The 27,931-nt window shown below is 42.1% G+C and overlaps 1 protein-coding gene across 1 annotated transcript; it reads left to right on the top strand.

The window, feature by feature from the left end:
- Positions 1 to 27,700, top strand: SMYD2 (SET and MYND domain containing 2). The gene is made up of 12 exons (XM_065745861.1): positions 1 to 244; positions 2,699 to 2,762; positions 9,039 to 9,149; positions 10,743 to 10,803; positions 13,275 to 13,399; positions 16,865 to 16,932; positions 18,645 to 18,747; positions 20,994 to 21,104; positions 22,867 to 22,987; positions 23,742 to 23,916; positions 25,210 to 25,318; positions 27,303 to 27,700. Exons 1-12 carry the CDS (start codon positions 63 to 65, stop codon positions 27,381 to 27,383), a joined length of 1,311 nt encoding a protein of 436 aa, XP_065601933.1. The 5' UTR covers positions 1 to 62; the 3' UTR covers positions 27,384 to 27,700.
- Positions 27,701 to 27,931: the final 231 nt, after the last annotated feature.

The raw sequence follows: 27,931 nt of genomic DNA, 5'->3' as shown, positions 1-27,931 counted from the left end.
CGGGCCGGGCTCTGTCGGCGAAGCCGGGGCCCTGCCGGCGTAGCCCCTTCACCTGCAGAGGGATGCGCTCGGAGGCGGTGCCGCAGCCCGGCGGCCTGGAGAGGTTCGCCAGTCCCGGCAAGGGCCGGGGTTTGCGGGCTCTGAGGCGCTACGCCGTGGGAGAGCTGCTCTTCAGCTGCCCGGCCTACACCGCCGTGCTGACCGTCAGCGAGCGCGGCTCCCACTGCGACGGCTGCTTCGCCAGGTAGGGCTGCGGGCAGGGCTCCGTACGGGCCCGCGTCCGCTCCGGCGGCGGCGGAGCCGCGCCGCGGCTGTGGGCCCCGCGAGGGCCGGCTGCGGAAGGAGCCGCGTAGCGCTACAGGTCGGGGAGGGGAACTGGGTTCCCTTGCATGAGAGCTCGGGAAATGGAGGGGGATGAGGTGTGGCTGTTCGTCGCGGTCGCGTAGGTGCACGCGTGGCTTCTTGCGAGAGGTTTAGTTGCATCCCCGTCGGTTTGCAGCGCTGAAGCGTCCGCCCGTTTTCGTGAGGTTGGGATAGGGGAGGAAGGGCCCGTGGTTGCGTGCTGCGCGTCTGGATACTCCTTCCACCGAAGCCTGCTAGTCTAACGGTGTGGTTAGGAAGCCGGAGCTCAGGCATCGTGAGAAGGGCTCCTTCCGCAGGGCGCTTCCATTGCCAAATGCCCTGAGCGCAGGCCTCAGTTGCAGGATCACAGAATCGTGGGAGCTGGAAGGGACCTGTGCAGATCAGTGAGTCCAAACCCCCTGCTGCGTGCCAGCTGCCCTCCTGCCTCTCTGTGAGGCTGCTGAGTTTGCAGTTATTATTAGAAAGTTACCAGCCCTTGAGTTTTGTGAGTTTTTCTTATCTTGTGCCTAAGCATAGATTTCCTTTTGGTGAAGAATCCGACTGTCTGTCACACCCGGGTTTCCTTCTGTATGGGATCACAGAACCATAGACAGTGGGAGGGGGCATCTGGATATCATCCAGTTCGCCGGCAAAGCAAGCTCCCCAGAGTAGGTTACACTGAAGGCATCCAGGCGAGTCTTGAATATCTCCAGAGAAGGAGACTCCACAGCTTGTCTGAGATACTTTCCATTCTCTGTTGTCATCAAGTAATACTGTAGTGATAATAGTGACCTAAAAATATTCAAGTCTCCCTCATAGAATAACTTAACAATCAGCAGGAACAGCCTATTTAAATGCTGCTTCTTCTCCACACTGCCTTCTCCTATGGAGCTCTGGGGCTGCACTGTGACCAAGAAAAATACACTGAATGCAGTGCCATAGTAGTTACAATGCAGCAGACCAAAATCTATTTCACACCAGAGTGATGGGGCTCCACTGGAGGGAATAAAATCTCACTCCTGTACCTGGATCTGCAGTTTCTCAGAAACATCTTGTATGTGCTCTTCATTTTGCTAACACTGAACTAGAAACTAAAACTGATACATATTGCAAAAAAAGGGCATCATTTGGAACTATATTTGTTGAAACTGCAGTGTTAGGAAGGTTGTGGGTTCAGCTCTTGTATTAGTAAGCGAAACTTAGGCGTGCCATCATGAAACTTGTGTAGTAAAATGAGACTAGAAAGACATACTTGCATCCGATAATATTTGTTGTTTTAAATGTGCTGCTGTAGTTGAGAGGCATGCTGTCAGCAAGCAGAATACTGTTGGTAGCCTGACATGCTTGTGTTTTACCATCAGCTTTTCAAGAATGGTCAGGGGATGCTGAGACCCTCAAGGCCTCATGGACCCCCAGTGCCAAACACCTCTGTGAAGTGCCCTTCACTGTTGCATTCTATGAGGACACTCGTTCTACTCCAGTGTACAGCTTATCATTATTACTACACTTAAGACAGATTTTGTTGCAACTTGTACTGGGGAAAGTGTGTAGATGTTTTAAAGCGTTTGGTACCCCTGAGAGGTCTGTATTACTGCCACACCAAAGTGTCAAATTGAGTAACACATGCTATGTTGGTGATAGGACCTGCTACAACACATGCATTTTGAACCAGAAAAGGATCTTCATTTGGTCAGATCCCTATTTTGGGGTATACACAGATTAAACAGGGAGTACAAGCCTTAGGTGACTTTAAGGTACACAGCTGTCCAGCAGATGCTGGACAGCAGGACAGAAAGAGGCTGTGTGGTGACAGGAGATGGAAGAGTAGTGATTTAGTATATATTCTTGGTGTTGGGAGGTGATGACTAACAAAACAATGATCGAGCTCTCTGAAGCAGACAGAGAAGCAATGGAACTGGAAGAGCAGAAGCAAAAGATTAGTAATGGTGAGCAGGTATGTAGAGCGACAGGGAAGTTCTGGAAATAAGAAGTTAGCTGTCAGCATGTAGCTTGTAGTGCCAAAAAATGACGTTGCCCGTCAAGCAGCATAGAATAAAACATTCCCAAACCCTGTAATTTAGCACAACAGAGTGTTTTTTGCATAATAACGGGTGTTAAGAAAAAACTTCCCTTTGAAACTCTAAACAAATCAGAATAGCATCTGCCATCTGAAGTCGGGGTTCAAGCTGTAGTTACAGTGTTCTGAAGAAATGTGAAATTCTGTGCAATGCTCTTCTCAGATGAGCTGTGGGGTTACTAGATTAGCCCCCAGTAAGAGATTCATCCCTATTAATGATAAAGGATATCTTTATATTTCATTGAGCTTTATGGAATAACTTTTCCTTTTCTTTTAAAGGAAAGAAGGACTGTCCAAGTGTGGAAGATGTAAGCAGGCCTTTTACTGTGATGTGGAATGCCAGGTACAGTAATGCAGTTTGTGTGGGAGATACTCACATGCACTTATTGTTTGTCATTGATAGCCTCTAATTTTAACTGTGGTTAATAGTAGCCCAGTCAATTTCAGCATCCCACAGATGCTGACCATGGAATCATGCATTGAACAATTACAGGATTTGGACATGGTCCGCATGAGTCTTTTAAGATCAGTAGCTCCAGGGCTTGGTACCACTGAGACTTTGATTAGAGCTGCCTGTCAGCTCACTAATTATGTCTGTATTACTTCTTTCTTAGAGCACAAACCAGATAAATTAACATTATCTCACTTAACTATTAAGAGAGTTTGTGTCTAAGGGAAAAATTAAACCACTAAACTATTTTAAGGGCTTTTCTTGCTTTTCTTTTTTTTTTATTCTTTATATGCTGTTGTTCTTCTAAAGCCTCCCAAAATAGAGTGTAAGCGTATGCCAAAGTAGGGCAGCACGATGGCATCCAAAACATTTGCATGCAGTTTTAATTACATTTTTTTATTTCAAATTGGAATAGACATCTTTAAAAAATACAATCCCAAATCTGGTATCTAGGATGCTTTTCTTTCAAGCACACGTCTTATTCTCCCATTGAGCTGGTGACAAACTTGAGCCTGTCCTCCTCTAATTCTCTTTCTGTTGCTTCTGCTGGCTTCCAGCTTTCCTACAGTGTCTTGGAGAATTGTGGGTGAATTGTGTGGCTTTTTGTCTAGGCAGCTGGACTCAAAATGCTTAAAAGAAGTAATTTTTCAGTGATGTTTGCAGTAGTTCAGAGAATATTGAGAGACTGACAGCAGTTGCACTAGAAAGAAATAAAATACTCTGTAAATATCTTTAAAGCCCTTGAGAGAAGTCTGGAAGAGTTCTAATGACAGTGATGTGAAAGCCCAATTCATTCATGAGAAATGTTTATTTGGAAGAAGTGCCTCCACATGTCATTATTTCTTAGTAAGCCCTTAACAACATGAGGAAAGGAAATACCAGAACAAAATAATTTATCGATTGCTTAGTGCTTTCTATCAGAGATATCTTCTCTTACTGTATGAAGTTCACAGTGGTTTATGAAGGATATAATTGTCATTGCAAGGCTTACTGAAGTAGGAAAGCTTCCAGTTTGTGCCAGAAAAAAACAGCAAGTTGATAACCAGGGTGGAAGTAGTAGGACTTAGTTCTGCTGGTCTGCAACTCTTCATTTTTACCTCTAAGCCCCTCCTTCAGTCCTTCCCTCAGCATCCTTACTTCTGTTTTGCAGCCCTGACAAGTATATACAATAAGAACAAGGAGGCTTTTTTTTTTTCCTCTGTCCCCCCTGGATACTCTTGTCCATGTTCTGCTTTCATAGCTTTCTTTTTCTTTGAGGTCAGAAGCCAAAAAGAATGTCTGTGCCTTGATATTGAGCTTGTAGCACTGGGGTGTACAGTAAACGTTTCCCTTTTGCCTCCATAGATGTGAAACTTCTTCATGCAATGCTGATAAAAGGGCAAGGCTGAACTTGGAAACGATTATAGAATTCTTCAGTTGTCTTTTTGTTGCTGGTGTTTTATAAGTTAATCTTCTCAGTAAATCCACATTTCCTTTGCTCAGTTCAGCTAAAAAATTTAAGTACTCAAAAGGACATGGTGTGATGTCAGTGTTGGTTAATACCTTGTTACTCTAATAAAACTATAGACAATTCATTTTGACAACTGTTCATCACGTGGAGTATACCATATAAGATGGAAAGTCAGTTTCTTCTCAGCTTACTCTTTTCTTGAATGACCTGTATACTGCAGTTCATTTTGAAGCGTTTTTTTTTTACTTGTGATGTGGAGCAGTGGATCAGGAGACAAGGGAATCTTGCCTGCCGTACGCTTTGGCGCCTAGTTTTTTGGATGTCTTTCTCAGAATTAGGGATTTTATAATTGCAGACATTTTCCTTTCTCTAGGATACATTCTGGCTGAGTGATTTCTTTTCTTTTTCTGTCAGAATAACATGGTTCTTGAAAGCAAAGTTATTGACGTTGCATGGATTTCCTTAGAAGCATCTTTTGGACTGTTCTATTAAGCTGTATAGCAGCCTTACTTTGTGGTTCTTAAAACACTTTCCAAGCATTTAATGGATGAAGCATGTGAGCATTTTCTGTGTCATTTCTGTTGTTGAAAATAGGGTATGGCTGCACAAATATGTGCTAACTTGCTGAAGGTCACACAATTGGTAACAGGGTGCATCTCCTGCCCAATGGCAGGTGTTAGATGCATAGGTCAAGGCCCGCATGGCAATGTAATGCCTTTGCCCTGACCACCAGGGAAAGGCAATGCTGAGGTGTGAGTGGCAGACAAAGTTTTGCAGTGCTGTAGTGGCTGATTTCTTTAGGGCTCGCTCCATGTGTTCTCACACTGGGCCTGCTACAGTTCCCGTGTGAGTCTGTTGTTTTATTTGGTCTTGCTTTCCTTTCCCAGCCCCTAATCCAGTTTCCCTTTTAAAAGGGTTTGAGTTGCAGCTGATTCGTATCAATTCTGCTCTTCACTGTTGGCTCCTCGAAGCACAGGCCTGTTATTATAGTAGTGGCTTTCAGACCCCATCTGCAGCTGTTCAGGTCTTGACTTCTTAAATTATAATAATTTTAGTCAAACAGCAGGAGACCTGTGCTTATCTTTTCTCTTCAGAAATTAGCTGCTGAAACACTCTAAAGTGAAATGTTTTAAGAGGGTTATGTGGATGCAATTGTGGAACCCGTGAACTTGAACCAGCTACTGGAGCTCCTCTTGCTGTTACTACACAGAGCTATTATTTACTCCAGAGTGGAGATCATCTAGCCAAAGTGCAGAAAGAGATGTTTTTGTCAGGACTTTCCATATTTGAAATATATTTTACGCAAAGTATTTAGGGGTTATTCTTGACATGTCATGTTAAGGAGTGTTGTAGTTGGTATTTCTAGAGTAAGGGAAACATTTTTTGTTGTTGTTGATCAGGAGTTAGCATAAAGGTCCATAAAAAGGGACCTTGCAGAAACTGTCTGATCCTATTTCCTTCTAAGCTGTAGAAGTAATAGGAAGTTTTTGCTGTAATGGTTCTGTGCAAAGAGGAATCTGCTACTACAAGACCCTGTTTAAGACTGCCTTTAGGAAGCATCTGTTTCCCTCCCCCAAAACTTTATCTGTTTTAGCTCTTTGATAAATTTCTCCTGTGAAGCTTTTAAACAAACATTATCCCACAGAAATCCAATGCCCTCACTGGCTCAGCATTTGTTGAGCTATAGTAGGAAAGGATGTGTGAAGTTCTTGCTTATTGCTGCTTGATGAAGGACTGGGTATGAGAACTTTACTGGATAACATCAGACATCAGAAGATGTTTCACTAAAGTTCAGTTAGGGACTTGGGTACTATTTGAGCACAATTGGGCCAGAAGAAGTGGGCTTGACCCTTTCACTGGTTTGTCAAACATTTTGTGTGTTTCTTTCTGTCCAAGTGGAAGATAACTAAGCTTACATCCTTCAGAGAAGTCCTATGTTTAGAAGAGAGGAGGTTTGGATGTGGTTAGTGGGCATGGTGGTGGTGGATTGGTGGTTGGAGTTGATGATGTTAGTGGTCTTTTCCAACCTTAATGATTCCATTTTTCCAAGTGCCAGGATGTTTGTTTGTGTTTCAGTCTTATTCTGGGTATGAGGTGTATTTTTCTAGTGCTGAGCTGTATATCAGTGTCCTGAACAGTGAAACCATTTTGAAGGACTTGATGGAGAAGGTTATTTCCATGCTTTGTTGTGAAAAGCACGAACTTCAAAGAACTTCCGTTCCAAAGATGTTGTCACACACTCCTAAATGAAAGGAAAAATAACCGTGAATGTAAGGAAAATAGGAAGAAAATATTATTAATGTAACATTAGGGATTCAGCTAGAACAATGCTACCTGTTATAATTCAAACTGCTTAGAAAAAAAGCATGGAGAAGAATGCAAAATACAGTCCTGCTGAGATCGCAGGGGAAACTGCTGTCCCAGTGTTTCCATCCCAGATATTACTCAGTCATCAGTGCTCTCTCTTCTTGTAGCGTTTCAGGCTTTTATCTCATTTCACACTATTCAGCCATATCTTGTCCCTTTAACCTCCCCACTCGTTCATATAACCCAGTATGATTCTGCCTGGGGAAAGATTTTAATTAGAAATGGGTAAAGAATAAAGAGAACAAACGGATTTTTAAAAACACTGCTTTGAGACATGCATATAATTTTTGCATTTGATTTTGTATTATCAGGTAATCTCTCTTGTTTATTTACCCAGCATGCATGAATGCAGACATACAAAACTTTGTGCCATGATCCTTTGCTTCTTGCAGCCCAGAAATAAGTCTGAAGCATGAGTGTGCAAGAAGAGATGAGAGATCAAGTCTCTGCTTTGTACATCTTCACAGTTTTAGTCTTTGTTTAGGAATCCATGGGCTATCAGGAATTTTCCAGAGAGAGGTCTTGGGGCACACATAGGAAGTAAGCCTCCAGGGGGATGCACTTTGTAGTATGACAGCTGTAGGACAGTTGAGAGTGTAATTTCACATGACATGATTACGGTGTAATATCCTATTTTAGTTTGCCTGGTCTGTATGGCCATGTCCTCTTAGAACAGCCACACTTGAGCTTATTTCAGGAAGCCTGGATGCTGTCATTGGTTTGTTTCTTTTTTTGAGATGGGGAATATATTGAGATATGAAGGACATTGAAGCTGACCTTGTGAGGAGTGGAATACTCTTGCAGTGTTGCATGGCTTGAAGTTCTACATGAGGCTGGGGCAGGGATTCACCTTCTTGTCCTAATACGATGAATTCCGAAGGCTACACACGTTTGAGGCAATTAAATCACACATCTCAGTGGAAGAATGTTTTGGTGGACCAACTGTGGAATTAGAGGTATCTGCTTTTGTTTTGATCTACATGACCTTTATGTAAGTGGGACACTCAAAGCCGGATACTCTGCTCTGTGCTTCTTGGGTTGTCATATGTGGCTTCTGGCTATTACTTCCCCGAATAAATTAGTTTTCCTGTGGTTCTGCTGCTCACATGTGCGTGTTTTAGATAACTTAGGATGCCTCAAACAGCTCTTAACATCTGTGTTTAGCCAGCTGAGTGAAATCAAGTGTTTCTTCTGCTCCTTCCACTCAGCCTCTCTGATGGGCTATTGATTTGGCTTCATTTTATTTATTTATTTATTTATTTTGAATGAGTGAGTAACACAAGGTCTCTAATACTGTACAGTTCACGGTAAAGGAGAATTACGAGTTTAGTGGTGGCTGCAAGAAGCTTTTAAAGTTTTTACTTTCAATCAGTTATACATTTGTTGTGGTTTCTTTCTTCAGCTGCTGTTTTCTACCACTTTAGATCTGTTCTGAAACTGAAAATTGGTGCTTCCTGTGCAGGCAGAGGACTACAGGCCTGTTCTAACACACTGCAAATGTGTCTGGGAGGAGATACAGAAGTAAATAATTGTACATCGCTTGAATATAGAATAAGAATATTCTATACCTGATTAAAGAAATGAAATGAAGTGTGATGTAGTTTGGGGACAGCCCACACGAGGCTCTGTATGCCGTTGCAGAATGTTCATCTTGTTTTTGTTGCTTTGGAAGAGTCTGTAGAGTGCAAAAAGCCAGTAGGTTTTGCCATCCCTTCAAGTTTTATTGTATGCTGAGCTAGGAGTATGCTTTATGTTCTTCAGTAAGATGTATTTGTCTTTATTAGTGTGTTTTTGATGCCTAGCTGTGGTCTTGTCCTACAACATTTAAGGAAAAAATCTGATGATTCTATTCAGCAGCCTGGTTCTGACCTTACGTATACTCATTCTTAGTGATTGTGAATCCATTGACTTCAGACACATTACTACTGATTACACCAGGGTCATGTCATAATGAGGGGCCAAGGTATTAAATGGAAATGAACCCAATAAAGCCATCAAGCTTAGACCTACTCTGTCCTCACGTGCTTGATCTGAACAAAAAGAACTGGTAGTTTATAAATCATGTTGTCTGTTTGCTTCTTCACCATTTAGTTCTTTTTTTTTTTCCATTGAATAAATGAAGATGTTCTGACCTTAACTTATCCCTTGTGAATTTGTTTGAAAAAAGCAGGATAGCTGCAGCCCTCCAATGTGACTCAAGCTTTTGTTCGGAATTAGTGAGCGTCATCTTATTTTTTTAAAGGAAACACATTTCACTTGACCTTTAGGATCTGGCGGGACTTGTTGTATCCTCATTTTCATCAACTTACCTTCATAGCTAGTTCGTAAAAATATTTTTCCTACGTTTGCAGAAGGAAGACTGGCCAATGCATAAGCTAGAGTGTTCCGCCATGTGTGCTTTTGGGCAGAACTGGAATCCCTCGGAGACGGTGAGGCTAACAGCGAGAATCCTTGCCAAACAGGTGAGAGAAAACTGGGCTTGGGAGGTATGTTCCTACTCTGTGTGCCAGGGAGGACAGGAAAGCAAAAATTAACCTACAGTAACTGTCCCTTCAAAGCACAGGCATGCTGTCTTCCTGTGAACAGATGGGTGTAATATAGAGTATGGGCAGCTAAATGAATGGATCATCAAACCTCTGCAGTGATGTCAGCACCATCGTGGTAGTCTAGGTGAAGGCTTAGGGGAAGACAGTAAAATTATAGCGAATCTTTAAGCTGTCCTGCCACAGCCTGTGGCCTGGGTACTGTTGAATGGAGCCTGGAGAAGTTTACTAATAGGACTGACAATGTACTCTGCATTTCAGAGTCTGTTCTGGTAGATTGGAACTCTTGGTTACATGAGTGGGCTAGCACCATGCCTACGCTATTGTTAGAGAAAAAAGAATGAGACCTGATATATATGGTTAAATTCTGAGGAATGCTTCTAGTGTCATCCACCTGCAGGCACTGACATCTTTATGAAGCAGCTGCCTGCTGTACTGTTTTTCAGCCATAACCATGTAGCACTGCCCAGTGCATTTGTGAGTCAAAAACACCTCTGGGATACTCACATATTGATGTTTACGAGTACTGGATTTAGATGGTGAAAAACAGAGACTGAAAGAACCTTGGTCTTTGGTGAACAAGAATGTCAGTGGTAAGGACATAAGGTTGCAATGTCAACTGCATTTCAGTGTTCCTTACCATATGGAAACTGAGGACAGCACATGTGCTAACAGACAGGAAAGGATTCATGAGTTTCAAGGTTATTACACTGCGAATCTTTGCAGAGCTCTAAACTCTGCAAAAACAAATCCTCTTTGAAGCATATTTGTGTGATTGAGGTCTGCTTATGTGGCAAGGGCAACCTGGATACTGTATGTAGCTAGGATTTTGGTGGCCTGCTGGGAAGGTAGCTGCTATACTTGCTGCGTGTGTGAATGTTTGTGTGTGTGACTTAATTAAAGCACGGTTTAGTGGTGATCCACAAACAAAATCGGATGTTTAATGACAAAAAGTCATTGGAATAAATTTGTGCTTTTATTGCTTACAAGGAGGGGGGAGAACCCTCCATGTCATATAAAAGCTAAATATGCAAACCATGGTCCCTGAACCTCAGCTGCTGGGCCACCTGCAAAGCCATATTTAATGGCCAAGATTACAAAGAAGTGGCCTTAGGCCAACAATGGAGCATTGCTTTTGAACTCTGTCAACAGTCAGTTTATTCACTTTCCTCAAAGCGAAGCCTGTCTCCTGCCTGCTTGCTATTGTTAGCAGCTTTCTGGGTGTCTAGAACAAAGCAAATGACATATTTAAAATACCGTTCAGTTTATGTATATAAATTTGATAAGAGTTAATCTTTGGCTGCCTAATTTGGTGCAGAGAAAATATTTCTGTGGCTTAACTAAGTGCAGTCAATTTAACTCGTTGCTGTGTGTCTTTTATACATTCCATATACGTGGATTTGTTTGATTTACAGGGGAGAGTTCCCAGCTTATAAAAGCATAGACAAAACTGCCTTCTTAAAAACACTAAAATATTTTCTTCCTGTTGCTTTTTTCCCCCCTCACTGCTAGAAAATTCACCCTGAAAGAACACAGTCAGAGAAGCTGCTTGCTGTAAAAGAGTTTGAATCACGTAAGTAAAAAACCAGGGACAGTTATTTATGTTTGTGTTTGCTTTACCCCTAGTTTCCCTGCATTAAAACTTTTTGGAGCATCTGACCTTTTTTTATTTGTTTTTTTTCTTTTTGAATAAGGCGTAAGCAGAGAACTGTATTTCCTAGCTTTTTGAAAATGTAGTGCTATTATTTCTTTTTTTTGTTGTTGTTTGCCTGTGGGGGTTGTGAAACAAGGGTGAAAACCTAGACAGAATTAGTTATGTACCATACATCCATCTCTTGGCTTTTCTGGTTCTCTAGTGTCTTTTGAGAATTGTAATGTTGTAAAATTAAAATAGCTGGTATTTGTTACCAGGAGGCATAAAATCAGAGACAGCACAGTTGCTTGATGGTGACAGTGACTAAGGGGCTAATTGCAGAACCCTCTGGACTGTGCTTCTCTATCTGTCACTGCCAGTCAAATCTGACATGTTATATTTGATTGTGTTGAAATTCCATGTCCTAAATGCTCCAAAATAATCCAAGGAAGGAGATGAGGCAATGGCTTGCGTTTAACTGCAAGGCTACTCTTTACATCCTGTGAGGCAGAGTTAGAAATTGAGCAACTAGGGGACTAATATCTGTCCTGGCGTTTCCACTGGTCTGTCATTTGTCTTTCTTGGTGCTGGAGGCAATGTACAAGGAGACAGTAGGTTTATATATTCACATTTCTCACTGATAGTTTCCAAAACCCTTTATAAAATGCTGAATAAATGCAGCCACTGCTTGAAGTTGAGGTAGTGAGGTAACCAAAACCAGCAGAATCAGGATTTAATTTGCTTCCTGGATGAAAGCTCTTATCGCAGCTCTTGGGATAACTGGAGAAATAAAGGGGAAAAATGCCAACGTTTGACTTTCTGTAATGTGAGGCTAATTTTTGCAGGTAGGTTAATAAGTTTGAGGTCAACGAAGACTGATAAGTGCTGAAATATTTTCTGTATGCTCTTCGTATTGTAGTGTGTCTTCAATACTGTATTAATTTGGAAGCTGAAAGGGTGATGTGTGCATTTTTTTCCTTCCATTTGCAATGTCTCCCTTGTCCTGTAGGAGCCCTTGTTTTGTTTCTGTTCTTGGTAGTAAGATTCCCTTCTACTATTTCTGCCTTGTTGACTCTCCTCTCTCCATACCTTCATCATGCTCAGCAGTTACCTTACTCTTTGTAACAACTTACACAGGAGAGGAAAAGGCACCTGGTTTTCAGTTCAAAGTTGAAAATCTATTTCTGGCTTGTTGTAATGATCATCAAATTACTTCATTTCATTTCTCCCAGTGTTTTTGTGACTCTCATTCGTATATGCTCTGACAAATGTTTCTTCCATTGTTGCATAGCCTTTTTCAGCATGTTTTTCTCTACTGTTATTTTGGAGAGGGGAAACTGATGAGTTGGTGTCTCTCTTAGAACAGGAAAGAGTGGGTGACATTGAGAAAGGGAATTAGGAAAAACTTTGCAGAATTCTGCCCCTGAGGCAAAAAAAAAAGGCCTGAGGGAGGGAAGGAACCAAGAGTATAGCTTTGGTGAGCTGGCTCACTCTGTGAGGTCCTGTGGGTCACAGCTTCAGCTAGAACTTGTCAAGGGCCTAAGTGTAAATCTCTGAGCAAATCCCAAAGGGAGTACAGTTGGCAGGTGTGGCCATGACACTTCAACTGATGTTCCTGCCATCTCCTAATGTCTTCATGTACCTGTGGATTAAACACACCTCTGTGAATTGCCCCGTAGCCCCCTGAGATGTGGGTCTTCCCAGGTGCTGTTACATGGTAAAGCAGGTCCCTGCAGTAGGTCAAGTATTGCCTTCCCAAGCACGCTTATGTTGTCCTCCTCTAACTGCAAAGTAGTGACTTATCCCACTGTTAACATCAGCCTTTAAGTCACTGTCACTCATGGCCATAAGTAGTAAGGGCCACTGCTAGGAAAGTCCGTGTCTTTTGAGAGCAGTGACAAGCAGCTTGCCATATCTGACTGGTTCATACTGATGAAGATCGGGTCTGTATGGAGGACTTTCACTCTGTGAAGCATATATCAAGAAATATGTTATCTAAGAGGATTTTGTACCACAGTAGGTGGGACTGGGTAGCTCATAAGATCATTTTGGTCAGCTGAGGACAGTTAGCCACAGGCTTCTCTGGAGATGGCTTGTTTGCTTGTAAGGGCTAACAAATGCCTATTGAACAGTGTAACCCTTCTCCCAACTAAGATAATTTTGTGTCCAACTACCACTTATTATAAAGGTGTTTAGAAAGTGATTTTTAATCCTGCATGTTCTTGTAGTATGAGTGTGGCCTTGTCAGGAGAAGCATTTTCTTTATGGAAGAACATGTTTCTTGTGTTACTTCCAAGTAGCTGTTCTATGAGGGATTTCTGTTTAAGTTCAGGCTTGTTTAACTTAAGCCTAACTGAGGTTCATTGGGGAGTGTTCCTGTTACTGAAATGGAATGTATTCTTTGTCCACAGACCTTGACAAACTAGACAATGAAAAGAGAGAGCTGATTCAGAACGACATTGCTGCTCTTCATCACTTTTATTCAAAGCACATGGAGTACCCTGACAATGCTGCTCTTGTAGTTCTCTTTGCACAAGTAAGTTGGCTAGAACATAGTCTGCTTAGGTGGATGGTACTGTAGGAGAAGTTCAGTCTTTGTGAAAGGGGCAAAAACTTACTGGTGATGGAAGTGATAGTAGCTCTTTGCTTCCTGGGGAGAGCTGTGTGTGTTTAGTGGCAAAGATGCACTTCCTTGGCCAGAAATAGCTGGACATGCTCTGTTTCAGAAGTGAGGGGAGAGATTCCTAGCTTCAGGCTTTTCTTGAGATGCTTCTCAAACACTGAAGAAAAGGGAGAACAGCCTGTAATAGACCCTGTCCATGTTAGGCTTTGGGCCAAGCGTAGTGCAGCTGCTGGTGAACGTACAAAGAAGATGACTTGCCTTCAAAAGGTCTCGACCCAGAATCTTTTATTCAACTTTATGGAAATCCTTGCTGGTCAGGTTGTCGCTGTTTTTGGCCTTCACAGGGAGAGGACTACAGTGAATAGGAAAGAGCAGCCTGAAATTTTATCTGACCTATGGTTTTTAAATGCGATCAATTAGTTTTGTCATCTGGAGGGATGAAGGAAAGGCAGAATGTCTTGTTAGATAAGTTCTGAAATACGTTGCCTCTTTCTCTCACCTGATTTTCATACGCATCGAATGTGTTGTAGTGGGTGAAATAACGCACAAATGGAATGCTGAAAAAAAATCTTTTTTTCATTTTTTTTTTCTTCATGTTTTTTCTTTTTCCCTGTACTTCAAAATAGGCTGGTTTTAAACTTCTGAGTAAAAAGTGTAATTTTGAGCTGCGGATGAATGCTGACAGCTGCACAGCTGCAGTGAAAGCTGAAATGGCACTGCTCTCTTCATGTAGCCAGTTATGTATCAGTAAGGAGACACTGTTACTATTACCTTAATGCAAGCACTGTTACATCGTAGAGGAATGATTCGTTTGCATCCCTTCTTCATTCAGTTGTTCCAAATATCCCTTCAGTAAAGTTTTTCTATGTTAAGGACTTGACAATTTGTATTTGTCAGAGAGATACTTGAAAGAAGTCTGCACATCCAGTTTCTTGCGTTGTTTCTGTATAGTTTTACTGGAATTTAGCTAGAATCCTCCGAACTTTAAGTTGTTTTGTCTAAAATGAGTTTTCTTTATGTCCTATCCTGGGCCACTGCCTGCTGGTACTTCAGCTGACTACTGTGAACTGCTGAATCCTAGAACTGGTGTTCTATGCAGTCTTCCCTTTGGGTGCCCAATGTCACCTTTAGGTGTCAAATGAGTTCATTTTGATTATAAGACAATAATCGCCAACTGTGGACACTGACAGATTTTGAACTGAAATCTCCAAAGGTCATCCAGAAAAGTGACTTACAGGATGCAGCTTTTTGAGGTTTTGGCTCCAGCATGCATCATTCTGGAAAAAGTGGAGTCTACATACAAACATACATACAAACACTTTTTCTAGTAATCGGTTAACTTGAGCTAAGAGCAGTAGTATGGATATGGTGCTGTTCCTTTGTTTTGCTTCAGTAGTTTCTCTGCTGATGCGTTTTCACTTTGGTTCTCCATTCATTCTTACTTCCTATATCCCAGGGCAGCTGTTTGGCACTAGGATACCTCTGACTCCTTGCTCACTACTTTTTGTGGGTGTGGTCTGGTGTTGGATAAGGCATAGTTATCTTTCTGAGTGGAGCAAAGATTTTTGTCCAAACCATTGTAGTCCTTCAACACTCACTTCTCCAGCTCTTGGTAGCTTTCTGTTCTCTTTTGTCCCTCTGGAACATAACTCCTGAGAGTGTCTACCTCGTCAGTCTCATCTCATTGTATTCTTCAGTTTCTCTCTTCTTTCAGGTCCTGGTATCCCATCCTTTCCTGAGCCTTACTTTGCACCTTCTCTGTTACACAATTGGGATTAACCTTGGTGTCTAGTTTTCTTGCTTAAGACTTTTTACTCCGTCCATGTTTCCTTTTTTAGTCATGCATTCCTCTGGTGAAAACACTGCTGTCTCATCCCTTCTATTTGTTCCTCATGTGTCATTTGTGGTATGATACATTCAAGAAGTGGGTTGTCTCTGGCTTAGTGCAGGGGAATTGATGGTAACTCACTACATATTTTTAAACATTTTCCTGTGATTCAGATCCATCAAGCTGTTCTCAATGTCAGCCTTTGTAGCCTTATGTTCTTACTTGCTGTTGATATAATCTTTCTCTTCTACTGTTTTTGTGTTCAGCAATTACATTTTGGTTTTGGTTTAGGTATGCTCATATCTTAGCTAGTGCTTATCCTGGGAGTCAGGGAGCCGTTGAATGGTAGCTTGCTAAAATAAAAAAATAAAGAACAAATCTAGATAGCAAAAATAGCAGTAAGTGAATCACAGATGCAGGACACTTATCTGTGAACTCATCCTGAACAATTGTTCACTGAGAGGTGGCTTTGGAAAGTATTTGTGTATTTCTAAAATCTAGTTCAAATTGTATTCCAGTTTGTGGGACATTACAGTTAGTAGTGTTTATTGTCACCTCCTGCCCTTCCAGAGCATGTACTTGCACTGTACTTTATTGAGTGTTCTCCTGCCCATTATAGCTTCAGCTGGACTTCATCATGTGATAGTAGTTCTTTCAGTGTTCTTCTGGTACTTCCGTGAGGATTTGAAGGATTTTAGTGTGGCTCGGATTCGCTGGTATGTATGGGACTTGCAGTAAAAATGGAATAAAGTACCCATTTGAGGTACATCTAGGTCACTTAAGTCAGAGGGGATGAAAGTCTAGAAACATTCCTTTGAGCTTAGTGAGAATAAAACAGGAGAAGGTTTAAAAACCTGTTTGAACCTATAAGAAAGATATATGAATAAGCTTTTTATTCTCTGATTAAATTAGTATTACGCTTCCTCACACATTCTGTTCTTTTTCTGTCCCCTTCTATGTCTGTATGAGGTTTCAGTCTATCTCACTCCCTGTGTTCTTCATATCTGCTTCAGCTGTAGCTCATGCGTGCAGTCTTTGACCAGATGACATCGTCATTGTGCCAGATCTCAATAATACACGTTCCTTCAAAGCTCTGCAGTGCCCCAGCCTGGCTGGGTTTGCTGCTGCTCATCCCTGCGTTGTTCCTTGTGTGCATAGTTCTACTTAGGCCCGTTGTTGGCAATGGCCAGATGAGGTCTCCTTGCCCTGTCATTGTTAGACATGATGTTTGCAATGGTCTGCTTTGTCAGACACACTGCAGTGCTTTTTTCAAGCCTCATTTCTCTTGATTGACATCTTGAGGTGTAATCCCTTAGATGTGTCCTGAGCAGGCGCACGTGTTGGACTGGCAGTTCTTTACAGTCCTACGCTTTCCTTTGGATATGGACTTTGTCCTCACTTCACTTTTTGAGATATCATAGTAGTTTCTCTATGAATACTGATGAGATGCAAAGAAAATTGTAAGCAAACTGCTGCCTTTAACTTTGAAGCATGAGAATGTGTTGTAAGTTGACCAGAATCGGAGTTAGTCTTCTTCTCTCTTTTCATAGGTTAACTGCAATGGCTTCACAATTGAAGATGAAGAGCTCTCTCATTTGGGATCGGCCGTATTTCCTGAGTAGGTTGAGTTCAATATTTAAAATAAATAAATAAACAAACAACTTACTTATTTAGAAACAAAGGTTCTTATGCATGTGTAGAAGTAGACCTGCATCGGAAGAAGTTAAATCAAAGAGTTGGTATAAATTTATCGTATTTAAAATATGTTAACTAATACAGTCTGCCAGTGATTTGCAGCAGTTCTGCTTGCAAATCTAGTAAACTTGGTGAAATTATACTTGGGATTTATTTTGAAGTCCTATAGCTTTGGCTATGAACTATATTGATTGGTAGGAGACAGACTTACTTGGCTAGCAGGTTCTGGACAGGGACATCGAGTAATGATCAAAGCAAAATGAAAAGGATTGCAAGTGACTTGCTTTATCCACAGGTTTCTATTCTGCTCGAGTATAATGCTTTGCCTGGTGTTAGCGAAAAAACATCCCTTCTACCTTTGTTCCTTTGCAAATCACAAATCCCTTTCATAACTTTGTTCAGCCTCCTCAGGTGCTTTAAAAACTGCCATGCTTTATGTTGTCAAGACAGTGGGAAAAAACATGTACAACCTCCACAGCTTTACAAACAAACTGCAGATGTTAGTCATTAACTGCAGTTTGTGGATTGGGAGGTACAGCTCTCTGTGAGGCTGTGCAACTTTTTTCCCTTTAAGTCTGTATTTCCCATTTAACATCATAGCAAAGAAGGATAGTTTCTGCCTCTGTTCTTTGCAAACTCCACACCGCAAGTGCTATCAACTTTGCTTATATCCACTTCCTTGTGAGGCATGGATTAGGAGTTACTATGTCAAAGCAATTTCAAATGTCCTGGTGCCCAATTAGAGAAGGGCCTGATTTGCTGTATACAGATCCTTGCTTCAGAAGAGTTGGACTCTGTAGTTCTTATCCCTGCAGGCCAGGAAGTCCTGCCTAGGAACAGGGTCGTGGTGGGAAGAGAAGAATATGAAACCAGGCTTGTTTGCAGTTGAGTGCAACACCATCCTTCATTTGTAAATGCTCAGCATCTTAAGCCATTAAGAAGAGTAAAGACACGATTATTATTTCAGTAGCTCGAAGACAAAGAATTAAAATTAAACATTTTATCTTAAGTAAGCAGCAATTTGCACTTCCAAGCTCAATATTGCAGGAAAGCATTTTTCAGTAGCAGTCTAGAGTTTTTTTGTGTAACTTGTATGCTGGTATATCAGAGATCTCCTCCTTCTCACTTTAGGCACGGAGGCTGTTTACGTTTGCACAGAATTGAGCTAAAATTTTAACACTGACCTTAAATATGATGCAGCAACTGGCTTTTGTTTTCCTGTATGCTTGTTTCCTTTTAGCTAAATGGGCTTCTCTTTCTTTTTCCTCTGAGGAAAATGGTCTGCTTCTTTTAGATGCTGCAAAGGTCGTTGATAGTTAAGCTGTGCAAATGCCCCATCAGCTGTGCTGTAGCACTGTAGGAATGGGAAAATAGTAACAACTTTCCTAGTCCTGCAATAATAAGATTTTAAATTGCAATGATTCATTACAACAGCCGTTCTTCACATTATTAGGATAAATCACAATGCAACAGATTTTCCCAAGGTTACCTTCCTGTTAAGCCTCTCTAAAAGCAGCTTGCAGAGGGAGACTGATTCAGTCCTTCAGACTTGTTTGTTTTATGAAGTGTTGCTTAAATTTTTGCCCGTTGCTTTTGGTGGGGAGGGAAAAAAAGTTCACTTTTCTGCTTTTACAGTGTTGCACTGATGAACCATAGCTGTTGCCCAAATGTGATTGTAACTTACAAGGGGACGCTGGCTGAAGTCAGAGCTGTGAAAGAGATTGAGCCTGGAGAAGAAGTAAGTGCACTACATTTGAATGCACTACAGCAGTACCCGTGTCCTAAAACAGAATCTGTCCCTCTTTTCAGTCTTTGTTCTAATTAGATGATAATTTAGGAGGATGGATCTCTTGTTTCTGAGATGTTTTAGAAAAGTTGGGGTGGCACCATACGACTGAAGTAACTCTAGGAGGCAGTATCCTATTTTGTGTTAAAACAAGGGATGGGCACCTGCATCAGTCACTGCACATCTGCCGGCCTCCGTCTCAGTTTACCCATCTGTAAAAGGAGGCTTAGTTTGCTGATGTTTGGCTCGTGCTTTGAAATTTCAAGATCAAAGAAAATTATTACTGCTTTTGTAGTTTCCAGTATAATAGTAATGGAAGTGAAGCCAGAATAAACAAGTAAATGGGGACAGATAAGTCCTCTAACTTCTATTTAAATCCCTTGTGTCATGAATGCTCTGTCCAGTCATATCACTCAGCAGAGTTTAGCTGTGAAGTCACAGAAAAACAAGAGTGTTTTTTTAGGTCAAGCAGAGCTAAACAGTGATGGATAAATTAAGGCCCTGATATACTTTCTCAGTCAAATAATGAGCTTGGTGGCAAATCTTCAGCAGCAGAGCTTATTTTTACTTCAATAAAATGAAAAATATGTATATTATGCAAACTTGTAGAGGTTGTTTGTGTATCCACACGGGATGAAAATACCAAGTGTTCTCTCTGGGGATGCAGTGTGCATGGAGATTCATTGTGGGTCATTCACTAATGTTAATTTAGCCTTCAAGGTTAAAGCTGATCAAAACAAGTTCAGATTTGATTTTGGCAAGTCCAGCTGATTTCTGAAGTGCATATAATAGTAATTTTGGAGAAAGAAATGGGGTGATTTTCCTGGATTGCAGCTGCTCACCACTGTGAGCCGTGTGACTTCAGTTGCTGAGACAGGAGTAACTCAGGGGAGCAACTTCTCAGTGTGCTGTTTATTACGATCTGAGTGTGGTGTTGGCTGTCACTACGGATGCGCTGTGGTAATGGACAGGGAGTAAACTCAGTTTAGGAATTTGCCCATGAGTCCCAGGCATTTTCAGCATTTTTGGAGAGCAATTGGGGGGGAAATAAGGAGTATCCTACCTTGCTGATATCTTGCTTTGGTTAAACCGTGTTTTTGAAGCCGCACTGGTTCTACAGGATCTCATTGTTTTTGTGCAGTTGCTGTTCTGACGTTTAAGAATATTGCAGAAGTAGATGAGTGATTCTGCCTGGGCTCAGTGCAGTCTGATGGCCTGTGTCTCCATCTTCAGGTTCAATGGAGGCATTGCATTAGAAATTTAGCTGGTTGCTGTAAATGCAGTTCCCACATGGAAAATAGGGAAGGAAGGAGAGGAGCGTGGGAGAGGCTGTGAGATCCCAGGGAAAGAGTGGGAGCATATGTAGTCAGAAATTAGGTATACGTTTTACTTTCAAATAACGGAAAATGAGGAAATGAAAGTAAAGCTCTCTCTTGGTCTGCAAATGATCAACTGTACTGTGTGTATGGCGTGTTTCTTGAGGGAGATGTCATTTAAAAAACAACACTGAAAGCTAGTTGAAGGCGTTCTTTTCTGACAACTACTGAAATAAAGGATGACTTTAGACCAGGGCACCTGAAAAGGCTTTTAAAATGATCAAAAGCATGTTTTCTTTTCTTTAAATGTTGCCACTGAAGTAAATCTGATATTCATCCTCCTGGAACCGGAACACTGGGCCTTCTTTTCAGAGATCTAAAGGTCTTCTCCTAAGTTTCTAAAGGTACCAGTGGCTGCTGTTGCCCCAATTCTTCTCAGTTTTCAGAAGGAAAAATTCAAGTCTCCAGCCTCCAAAAAAAAACAGACCACTATAATTTATTTCAGGTTGGATACCTGGAATCATTATTTTACTTCTGAAAAGTCGGCTTCTCTTTGTAGTCTTGACAGTTGTATGATTTATAGTGTTATAGTTTCCTTATCCACACCTGAATCTTCCTCTCCTGGATCTAAGCCAGGGTAATATGTGAGGGAAATTCCATACTGAATAGGAAAGGAAACACTTCTTTGTCAGGTTGTGTTCACAAATGACAGCTTGTGATGCTTCCTGGAGGTTTGGAATGTGAGGGAAGAGGCAGGTGATATGGGACTCACAAATTGGGTCTGTGTCGTTGTCATACTAAATATGAATCCCACTGAACTGGTAGCGATAAATATGTGTATTTGTACTGCTTTTCAGTGACTGTTGTGTTTTCATTGCCTAGGTTTTTACCAGCTATATTGACCTGTTATATCCCACAGAAGACAGAAATGACAGGTTAAGAGACTCCTATTTCTTCACTTGTGATTGCAGGGAGTGCACTATGAAAGAAAAGGTAATAACGGGATTAAACTGGCGTGAAATTACTCTGACTGTCAGGGCACTTACCCAGCTCCCCACATGTGATATTCTATCTGGTTTAATTAAATTTTGGGAGGTAGGGTAATAGAGAGTTGGCTTGGTTTTTGTTTTTCTGTCTATAAGACTTATATTCACTCTTTCCTGATGTTTCAATTATGACGCATCACAAAATTTCCAGGTGGATGCTCATTTGAAGTTGAGCTACAAAATGAAGAAAAAAACTTAGTTAGAATTAGACAATTATACTGTGCCTATACTACCTGGCCAAAAGAAAGGAGATCAGGACGGAGTCTTGTAACTGCATATTTTCTGACTCAGTGAGCCTTGGTTGGAGCATTTTTGGGATCCTGTTCTGGTACAGAGTCCTGAAGTAGTCCCTGGTTAGCACATCTCTCTGTCAATTCTACTCGTATGATTTTGCCGGATTATCTGGAGACCCAGTAGAATTAGTGAAATGGGATTTCCTGCAAATGGCATTATGTCATTCTTGTCACTGAGTGGATAGTGCTGGGTCACAGGCCAGATTTACGTTCATTAGACATCACTTGGTGCCTTTCAGAGGACAAAGGTGAACGTGCAGACAGTGTTCCTTAAAACCAGGTGTTAGTTATTTTGAACAAAAGTATTTATCATGGGAAGGAAAGGCAGCTAAACTCAGCAGACACTAAAACAGTTGTTCCTGTCCTGCTGAGTAGTTGATTACCCTTCACTGGAGGTCCTAGGAGAACTAACTTTCTTGCAGCAATTCTGTCATTCCAATCTATATAGATCTGGCTGGCATAATTCATGATCCTTAAGTTCTAGATCACTTTTCTCCCCCATTTTCAAAGAAGCGTCTGTTTAAGAGCTGCTACCCAAAGGGACCAGACAACCATCTCCTTTCCTCTAAATAATGTGTTTTGTAACTTTTTTTTCCAAATACTATTCAGTATTCTCATCAGAAGCCGTTCTGTTGAAGTCGTGTTTTCTTCCCACAGTTACCTCAGTTATTTTGCCACTGAGTTAATAGTAGCCAGGATTTCCCTGTGATTTCTAGCAACTTGACTGCTGAGTGAATCACCTGTCACTCAGCCTCCTTCAGTCCTGTGAAGATTTCTGTATAACCCTCTCAGCTGACAGTTGAAATCACAAATGATAAAAGAAATCTAGGAACAGTGTGAGGCTTTAAACAGCAGAAGATTGTTTCCAGATTGCAGCTGACTCTTCGTGAAGTAATGTTAGATAGAAAGATAAGAGCAAATGGAGCTGTCCAGCAGAAGGCCGGTGTAAAACAACAAAAAGTGTGGAAATACATCTTTGTCTGTAATTATGAAGGCTACTTTTCTCATTTAATATCATACTGTTTTCCAATGAGCTGTCACGTGGAGCAAGGCCTAAGGTATTTGGGCTTTTCTAGCCTTAAGGCTAAATATATTTTAATCCCTAATCTCTCAAAAGCAGTGAAATTTTCTATGTAAAGCTGCTTTCATCACAAAATCGGAAAGCTCTTGGATCTTTCAAAAGAGGGGACCTCGTGTAAGTAGAGCATGGCAGATGAACTGGGAGGCAGGGGATTCTAGGATTCCCAGCCAAGGTTTTAGAGAAAATTGCAGGTGCGCACCCTACCTTTGTCTCTACATTCTTCGGCAACCTTAAGTCCCCATCTGTGTCTTCTTATTAAGTTTGTGCAGCAGATGCACCTTTTTTTTTGTAGGGCTTGGAACCTGCATTCATGACATCCATTGTGTTTCCTTCAGGATAAAGAGAAACTGAAAATCCGCAAGCTGAATGATCCTCTGTCAGCGGAGGCAGTACGGGACATGATCAAATATGCCAGGAACGTGATAGAGGAATTCAGACGAGCCAAACACTACAAATATATCCTTTGTCTTACCTTGTTTCCACTGCCTTGGTCTGCGACCTAAAGCTTACTGGCTGGCTTGCTTCAGAGAGACCTGGAGGGGAATTTCTATGACTTCCAGAAGTTAAACATACCTCTGTCCTTTTTATGGCTAGACAGTTCTCCCTGGAGACAAGGAGCAGTTTGGCATTGCAGGTGTGGGGCTGTGGGACCCTGTGTTTGTTGGTTTGTGTGCAGTTGTCAGCTCCTAATAGCACGCCATACGGCAGTCTGCACAGAGCAGGCCAGAGCCTGGAATGAGTGCAGGGATGTGTTTTTAGCATGTAGTAATGTCGCCTGGTTTTGAGGGACTGCAGCTAATGCTCATGGTCACGATCCTGCCTGTCCCGACTGGTGTGATGGGACAAAAATGAAAGGTGTGCTGGGCCAGAAGCACACCTCACTGAGTAACCATTGCACAGGGAATCTCACTGCTCCTTTGTGTGACCGATCTCTGGAACGGCAGTGACTCAGGGGAGCAGTTTTCTTTGTTGCTTTTTAAATCTGGTGGTTACATTTGTAGAAAATCTGAGCAGGAGGCAGAATAATCTCATGAGCAGCACCTCTGAGCATGGAATACCTCTCAAAGTAGCACAGAAGCATTGATGCCCTTTGAGAGGAAAAAAAAGACTTTTCAGAGCCATTCTGAATAAGGTTAGGGCATTTTTTTTCTTTGGCATTACCAGCTGTCTGATCAGAAACTGTGTGCTGGGTTCCTTGACTTGTGAATACCTCCCAGTGAGTTACTGGAGATCTGTGAGCTCAGCCTGGATAAGATGGGTGCAGTGTTTGAAGACAGTAATGTCTACATGTTACATATGATGTACCAGGCCATGGGTGTCTGTCTGTACGTGCAGGACTGGGAAGGTGCACTGCGTTATGGGCAAAAAATTATCAGACCATACAGGTAAATACAAGACTTCTTTTTTTCTTCTTAATGCTCCAATTCAGTAGTTGGAATAACTAAGTCAAGTTTGGGCAGACATTGCTTATCTTGGTACTTACTGTGACACTACTTGTGATACCGCTGCGTGAAGAGGAGCCTTTAAATTCAGCAGTTTGTTGCTATCAGAATGTGGCCTGCAGTCTGAACTTCATCAAGTTTCAAAATAAGTTTATCCCGCCATGGGTACTGTGCTAATTCTGGTTGCTTTTGTTTTTAATATCCTCCTCATACTTTACTAAAGCAGAGCTTTATAGTGTGCCTGCAGTCTGTTTCTGTGTAAGGTCCTGGAGGCAAAGCCAGGTGTTAGTGCCAGCCTGCCACCCCTCACAGCTCCTTTTCTCAGCAGCAGCTGCAGGAGAGGGGCCGGGCCCGGGGCTGGCACTGAGCAGCAGAGGGAGCTGGAGCTGAGCTCAGTGGTTGTACAGTGCCCCATGGCCCTGTTCTCCACACCGCCCTAGAGCTGCAGGCATAGGAGGGTGCAGTGTGAAGCCCTGTGTGGAGCAAGGCAGCACATAACCTCTGCAGGAAACAATTAGTATTTTCCCCAATACATTTTTTGTATTTGTACAGCAGTGGTCTCATTCTGTAGAGCCAGCCAGTTACACTCTGCATGTGATCCTACCATGGGTCTCCCAAGCAGGTTCTCATCTTTGAGCCGTGACTCTCCTGCCAGCTGGGGGGAGCACGAGAGAAGCTCTCCCTTTGGAGCAGATGCCAACGTCAAGTCACAGATCGCTTGGCAGCAAGCAGTGATACAGAGAATGAGCCAGTGCTTTCTCCCTGGGGACTTGGTACTATTTATCTTCCCTGGGACTTGCCCGGCTCTTCTGGCTCTGAGCCTGGCATTCCAGGTCAGCTCCGCTGAACTGTGCTCTGTCAGCTCAGTGAGAAACAAGTGCGGGGCTGATCAGTGCTGTGTATGCTGTTGAGGGACCCCAGCTTTCCATTAAAGACTGACCATTATGGGATAAGCAGAGTTACTTCTGTGTAGGGTGAAAAACAGTAACAATGCAGTCTTTTTCTGTAGCTGGCGAGATGAAAACCAGTGACAGAAAGTCAGTGCCATCTGACAGCTGTTCAGAGGCATATGGTAGCTTCAGTTCAGTTCCCAACTGACAGGCAGCCCCATCCTAGAAAGAATTGGCACTGGCTCTTGGCAGTCACAGCAGAGGGGCTGAGCAGTGAATGGGCAGAGCAGGGGGAAGCTCTGGGACTGCCATGTTTCATAAAGTTTATTTTCTTTCTCCTTTGCAGTAAGCATTATCCCTCCTACTCGCTGAATGTTGCCTCCATGTGGCTGAAATTAGGGAGACTGTACATGGCACTGGAGAACAGAGCAGCTGGAGATAAAGCCCTGAAGAAGGTATTTCCTGGTTTCCTCATTATTAATACCAATTTAGGCACCGAGTCATTGAAACGTGACACGCTTCTGTTGGTAAGCCTGGCTTGGTGGAAAAGGCAGCATTTGTTAAGATGTTTGGTTACAGGAATTCTGGATTAGTTGCACTCTGGGTCTGTTCTCTACTAAAAGGAGCCTTATATTTTCGTGGTGGACTTCCACTGTTACACATCTTCGCTGAGCTGTGTTAGTGCAAATGGAGAAGAACTTGAGCTTCTCCTTCCTTGCAGGGTAAGGACAGGACAAACGCTCAGTTCTTCTGAAAGATGCACAGTGCTTCATTGATGCCTGCCATTTCTATATCCAACTTCTGGAGGCATGCTTCTGGTGGTTATTTGTTCTGGAACCAATTGGTTTTTAAATAGCTGAAGGGAATTCAATGCATAAGGTAATGCTTAAATTGGCAAATACAGCATTTACACTTTTTCTTCACCCATTTTTATAAGTGTGTTCCCTGTTCTTTAGGTTTCTATTTATTTACTTTTTTTAACTAGTCTGTTGCATGCTTCTTGACTTTCTCCCCCCATTGTTGTTGGACAGAAGTTTATAAAAATAAACTTTTTGTTTCCTGAGTGATGACTGCAGCGTATAAGGTTCGGTGTGGAACATCATGGATTTATTTTCTTTTCTTTTTCATTTTTGGATGCTGGCAAATTGTTAGCCAGCAAGAGCAAATCTGAAAAGATAGTGTGGGAATATGCGCTCTCAGATGTAACCATCACCTGGTTTAAAATTAGCACAGGTTTTTCTTCACTGCGGTGCTTCAGCTTTTACTAAAACTGGGATTGGTGCCACTGTGAATACGGGGTGGGGAGTGGGGGAGCTGTATGTAGGGTGGTTGGCATAGTTAGCTTCCTAACACAAACATTGTCGAGTGACTCATTTCCAAAAGCTGCCTGCAGGAACTGCCCAAAGTTATCCCAGCCCCTGAGGTTTAGAATTCGGTGGCAAAACAAAACCATTGTTCTCTGTCACTTTGCAGAAGCTCATCCAGAAGGTTGTAGCTTCTCTGGGATGATTCTTGGAGGGGGATGGAGTCATTTCTCACTGCTGCTGACATACAGCCTAAGGCAACTGATGTATCAATTTAACTAATAGAAGTGGATAATTCCATAAAACTTTCTGAGGGGAGAACGACTAAATGTTGTTACTGTTAGGATGCTGTTCTTTGCTTCATCTTGACACTGTAGTCTTTAAATATTCTCAGGTGCTCCAGATTTACTAATTTCAGTCCTGTCTGCTGCTATGTCTTCTTACATATGTTTGGGGCAGTGCTATCCTTTTCCAAGGTGGAAACCTTCCTCCTGTAACACACTCTGTAGTGCTACGTGGATAGTGGCAGGGGGTTGCAAGGCAGGGGGTCTGGCTGCCCAAAGTGTTCGATTGTAGGAGCAGAGCTGTCTGTAGGTGAAGTGACACGGAGTCTAGCACAGCAGAGCCTCAAGCTGAAGAGATCTGGCTTTCACCTCAGCAGCTACTTCCTTCCTCAAGCATTGGTGGCCCTAGATCCAGGGAAGGGTTTACAGAATTAGGTCTGAAATACGTTTTATAAACTTCTGCGCTGGCCCTGCTTGTGGCCCTGGCAGCTGAAGGATGAATTGGTAGGAGCAGAGTTTCCATCTGATACTGGTTAAGTATACTGCCAGAATATTACCCACCCCACGTGCAGTTTTCTGTCCCGGAGCTGGTTGCATTCAAAGCAGTTTTGTCAGGAATATAATTTTGAAAGGTGCTTTGGGATCCTGGAAGATGAAAGAAGTATTCTATGAATGTAAAAACCTTTATTACTTAGTTTTGAATTTCATTTTATTTCCTACTGCGTTTATGACTACAAGGGGACAAAACGTAGCTAGAGGTGTCAGACTGCTTCAAACCTCCAAAGAGAGTATTTATAGCCTGGTGTTATATATGAATCAATTGTGTGAATATTTTTTTTTCCTTTTCATAGGCAATTGCCATCATGGAAGTAGCGCACGGGAAAGATCATCCATACATTTCAGAGATCAAAAGGGAATTAGAGGACCACTGAGCCTTTGAATCTATGCAATCCTTCAAACCTTTATTTAAAAAGCCTTGTTATGGGAACCGTCAGGAGCGCTTTGAAAAGCGGTAGAGTATGAACACAGTTCTGTCCTATAATTGGAATGACAAACACACTTTGGGTTTGCAAAATGTTTCTAGCCTCTACAAATCTACAATTGCCTCTTGCTTGTTTGTTTTTGAAGGGAACGGCCGTGATTTCATAGAGGATGTGCCTCTTGACTGCTCCTGCAAAAATGGTCAATTTTTCTTTAAAGATTTTAATGTGCATTTTATTAGCGTAAAATAAAGTGGTCTTGAACTCTCTTGATTCCATTTGTACACTTCTGTGACTGCAAGTAGTTTGATGCTTTCTCCTATGTATGTGGTTTCGTTTAGTCTGTTCAGTTCATGAGCAAAACCGATACGGTTACTATGGCTGTGGCTCAGTATCCAAATCATTTCTGCTTGCAGTGACTTAGCTGACAGAAAGGAGAAAAGGGGCCGGTGAACTCTGTGCGTCGTGTAGGAAAGCCTCCACCTTTCCCTCAGCAGTTC

Source organism: Cyrtonyx montezumae, unplaced genomic scaffold (assembly GCF_038088225.1).
Source record: "Cyrtonyx montezumae isolate F1298 unplaced genomic scaffold, pur_monq_1.0 scaffold_0, whole genome shotgun sequence".
Classification (NCBI taxonomy): Eukaryota; Metazoa; Chordata; class Aves; order Galliformes; family Odontophoridae; genus Cyrtonyx; species Cyrtonyx montezumae.
Note: the sequence above shows the minus strand (reverse complement) of the source record. Positions and strands in the feature narration are given on the sequence as shown.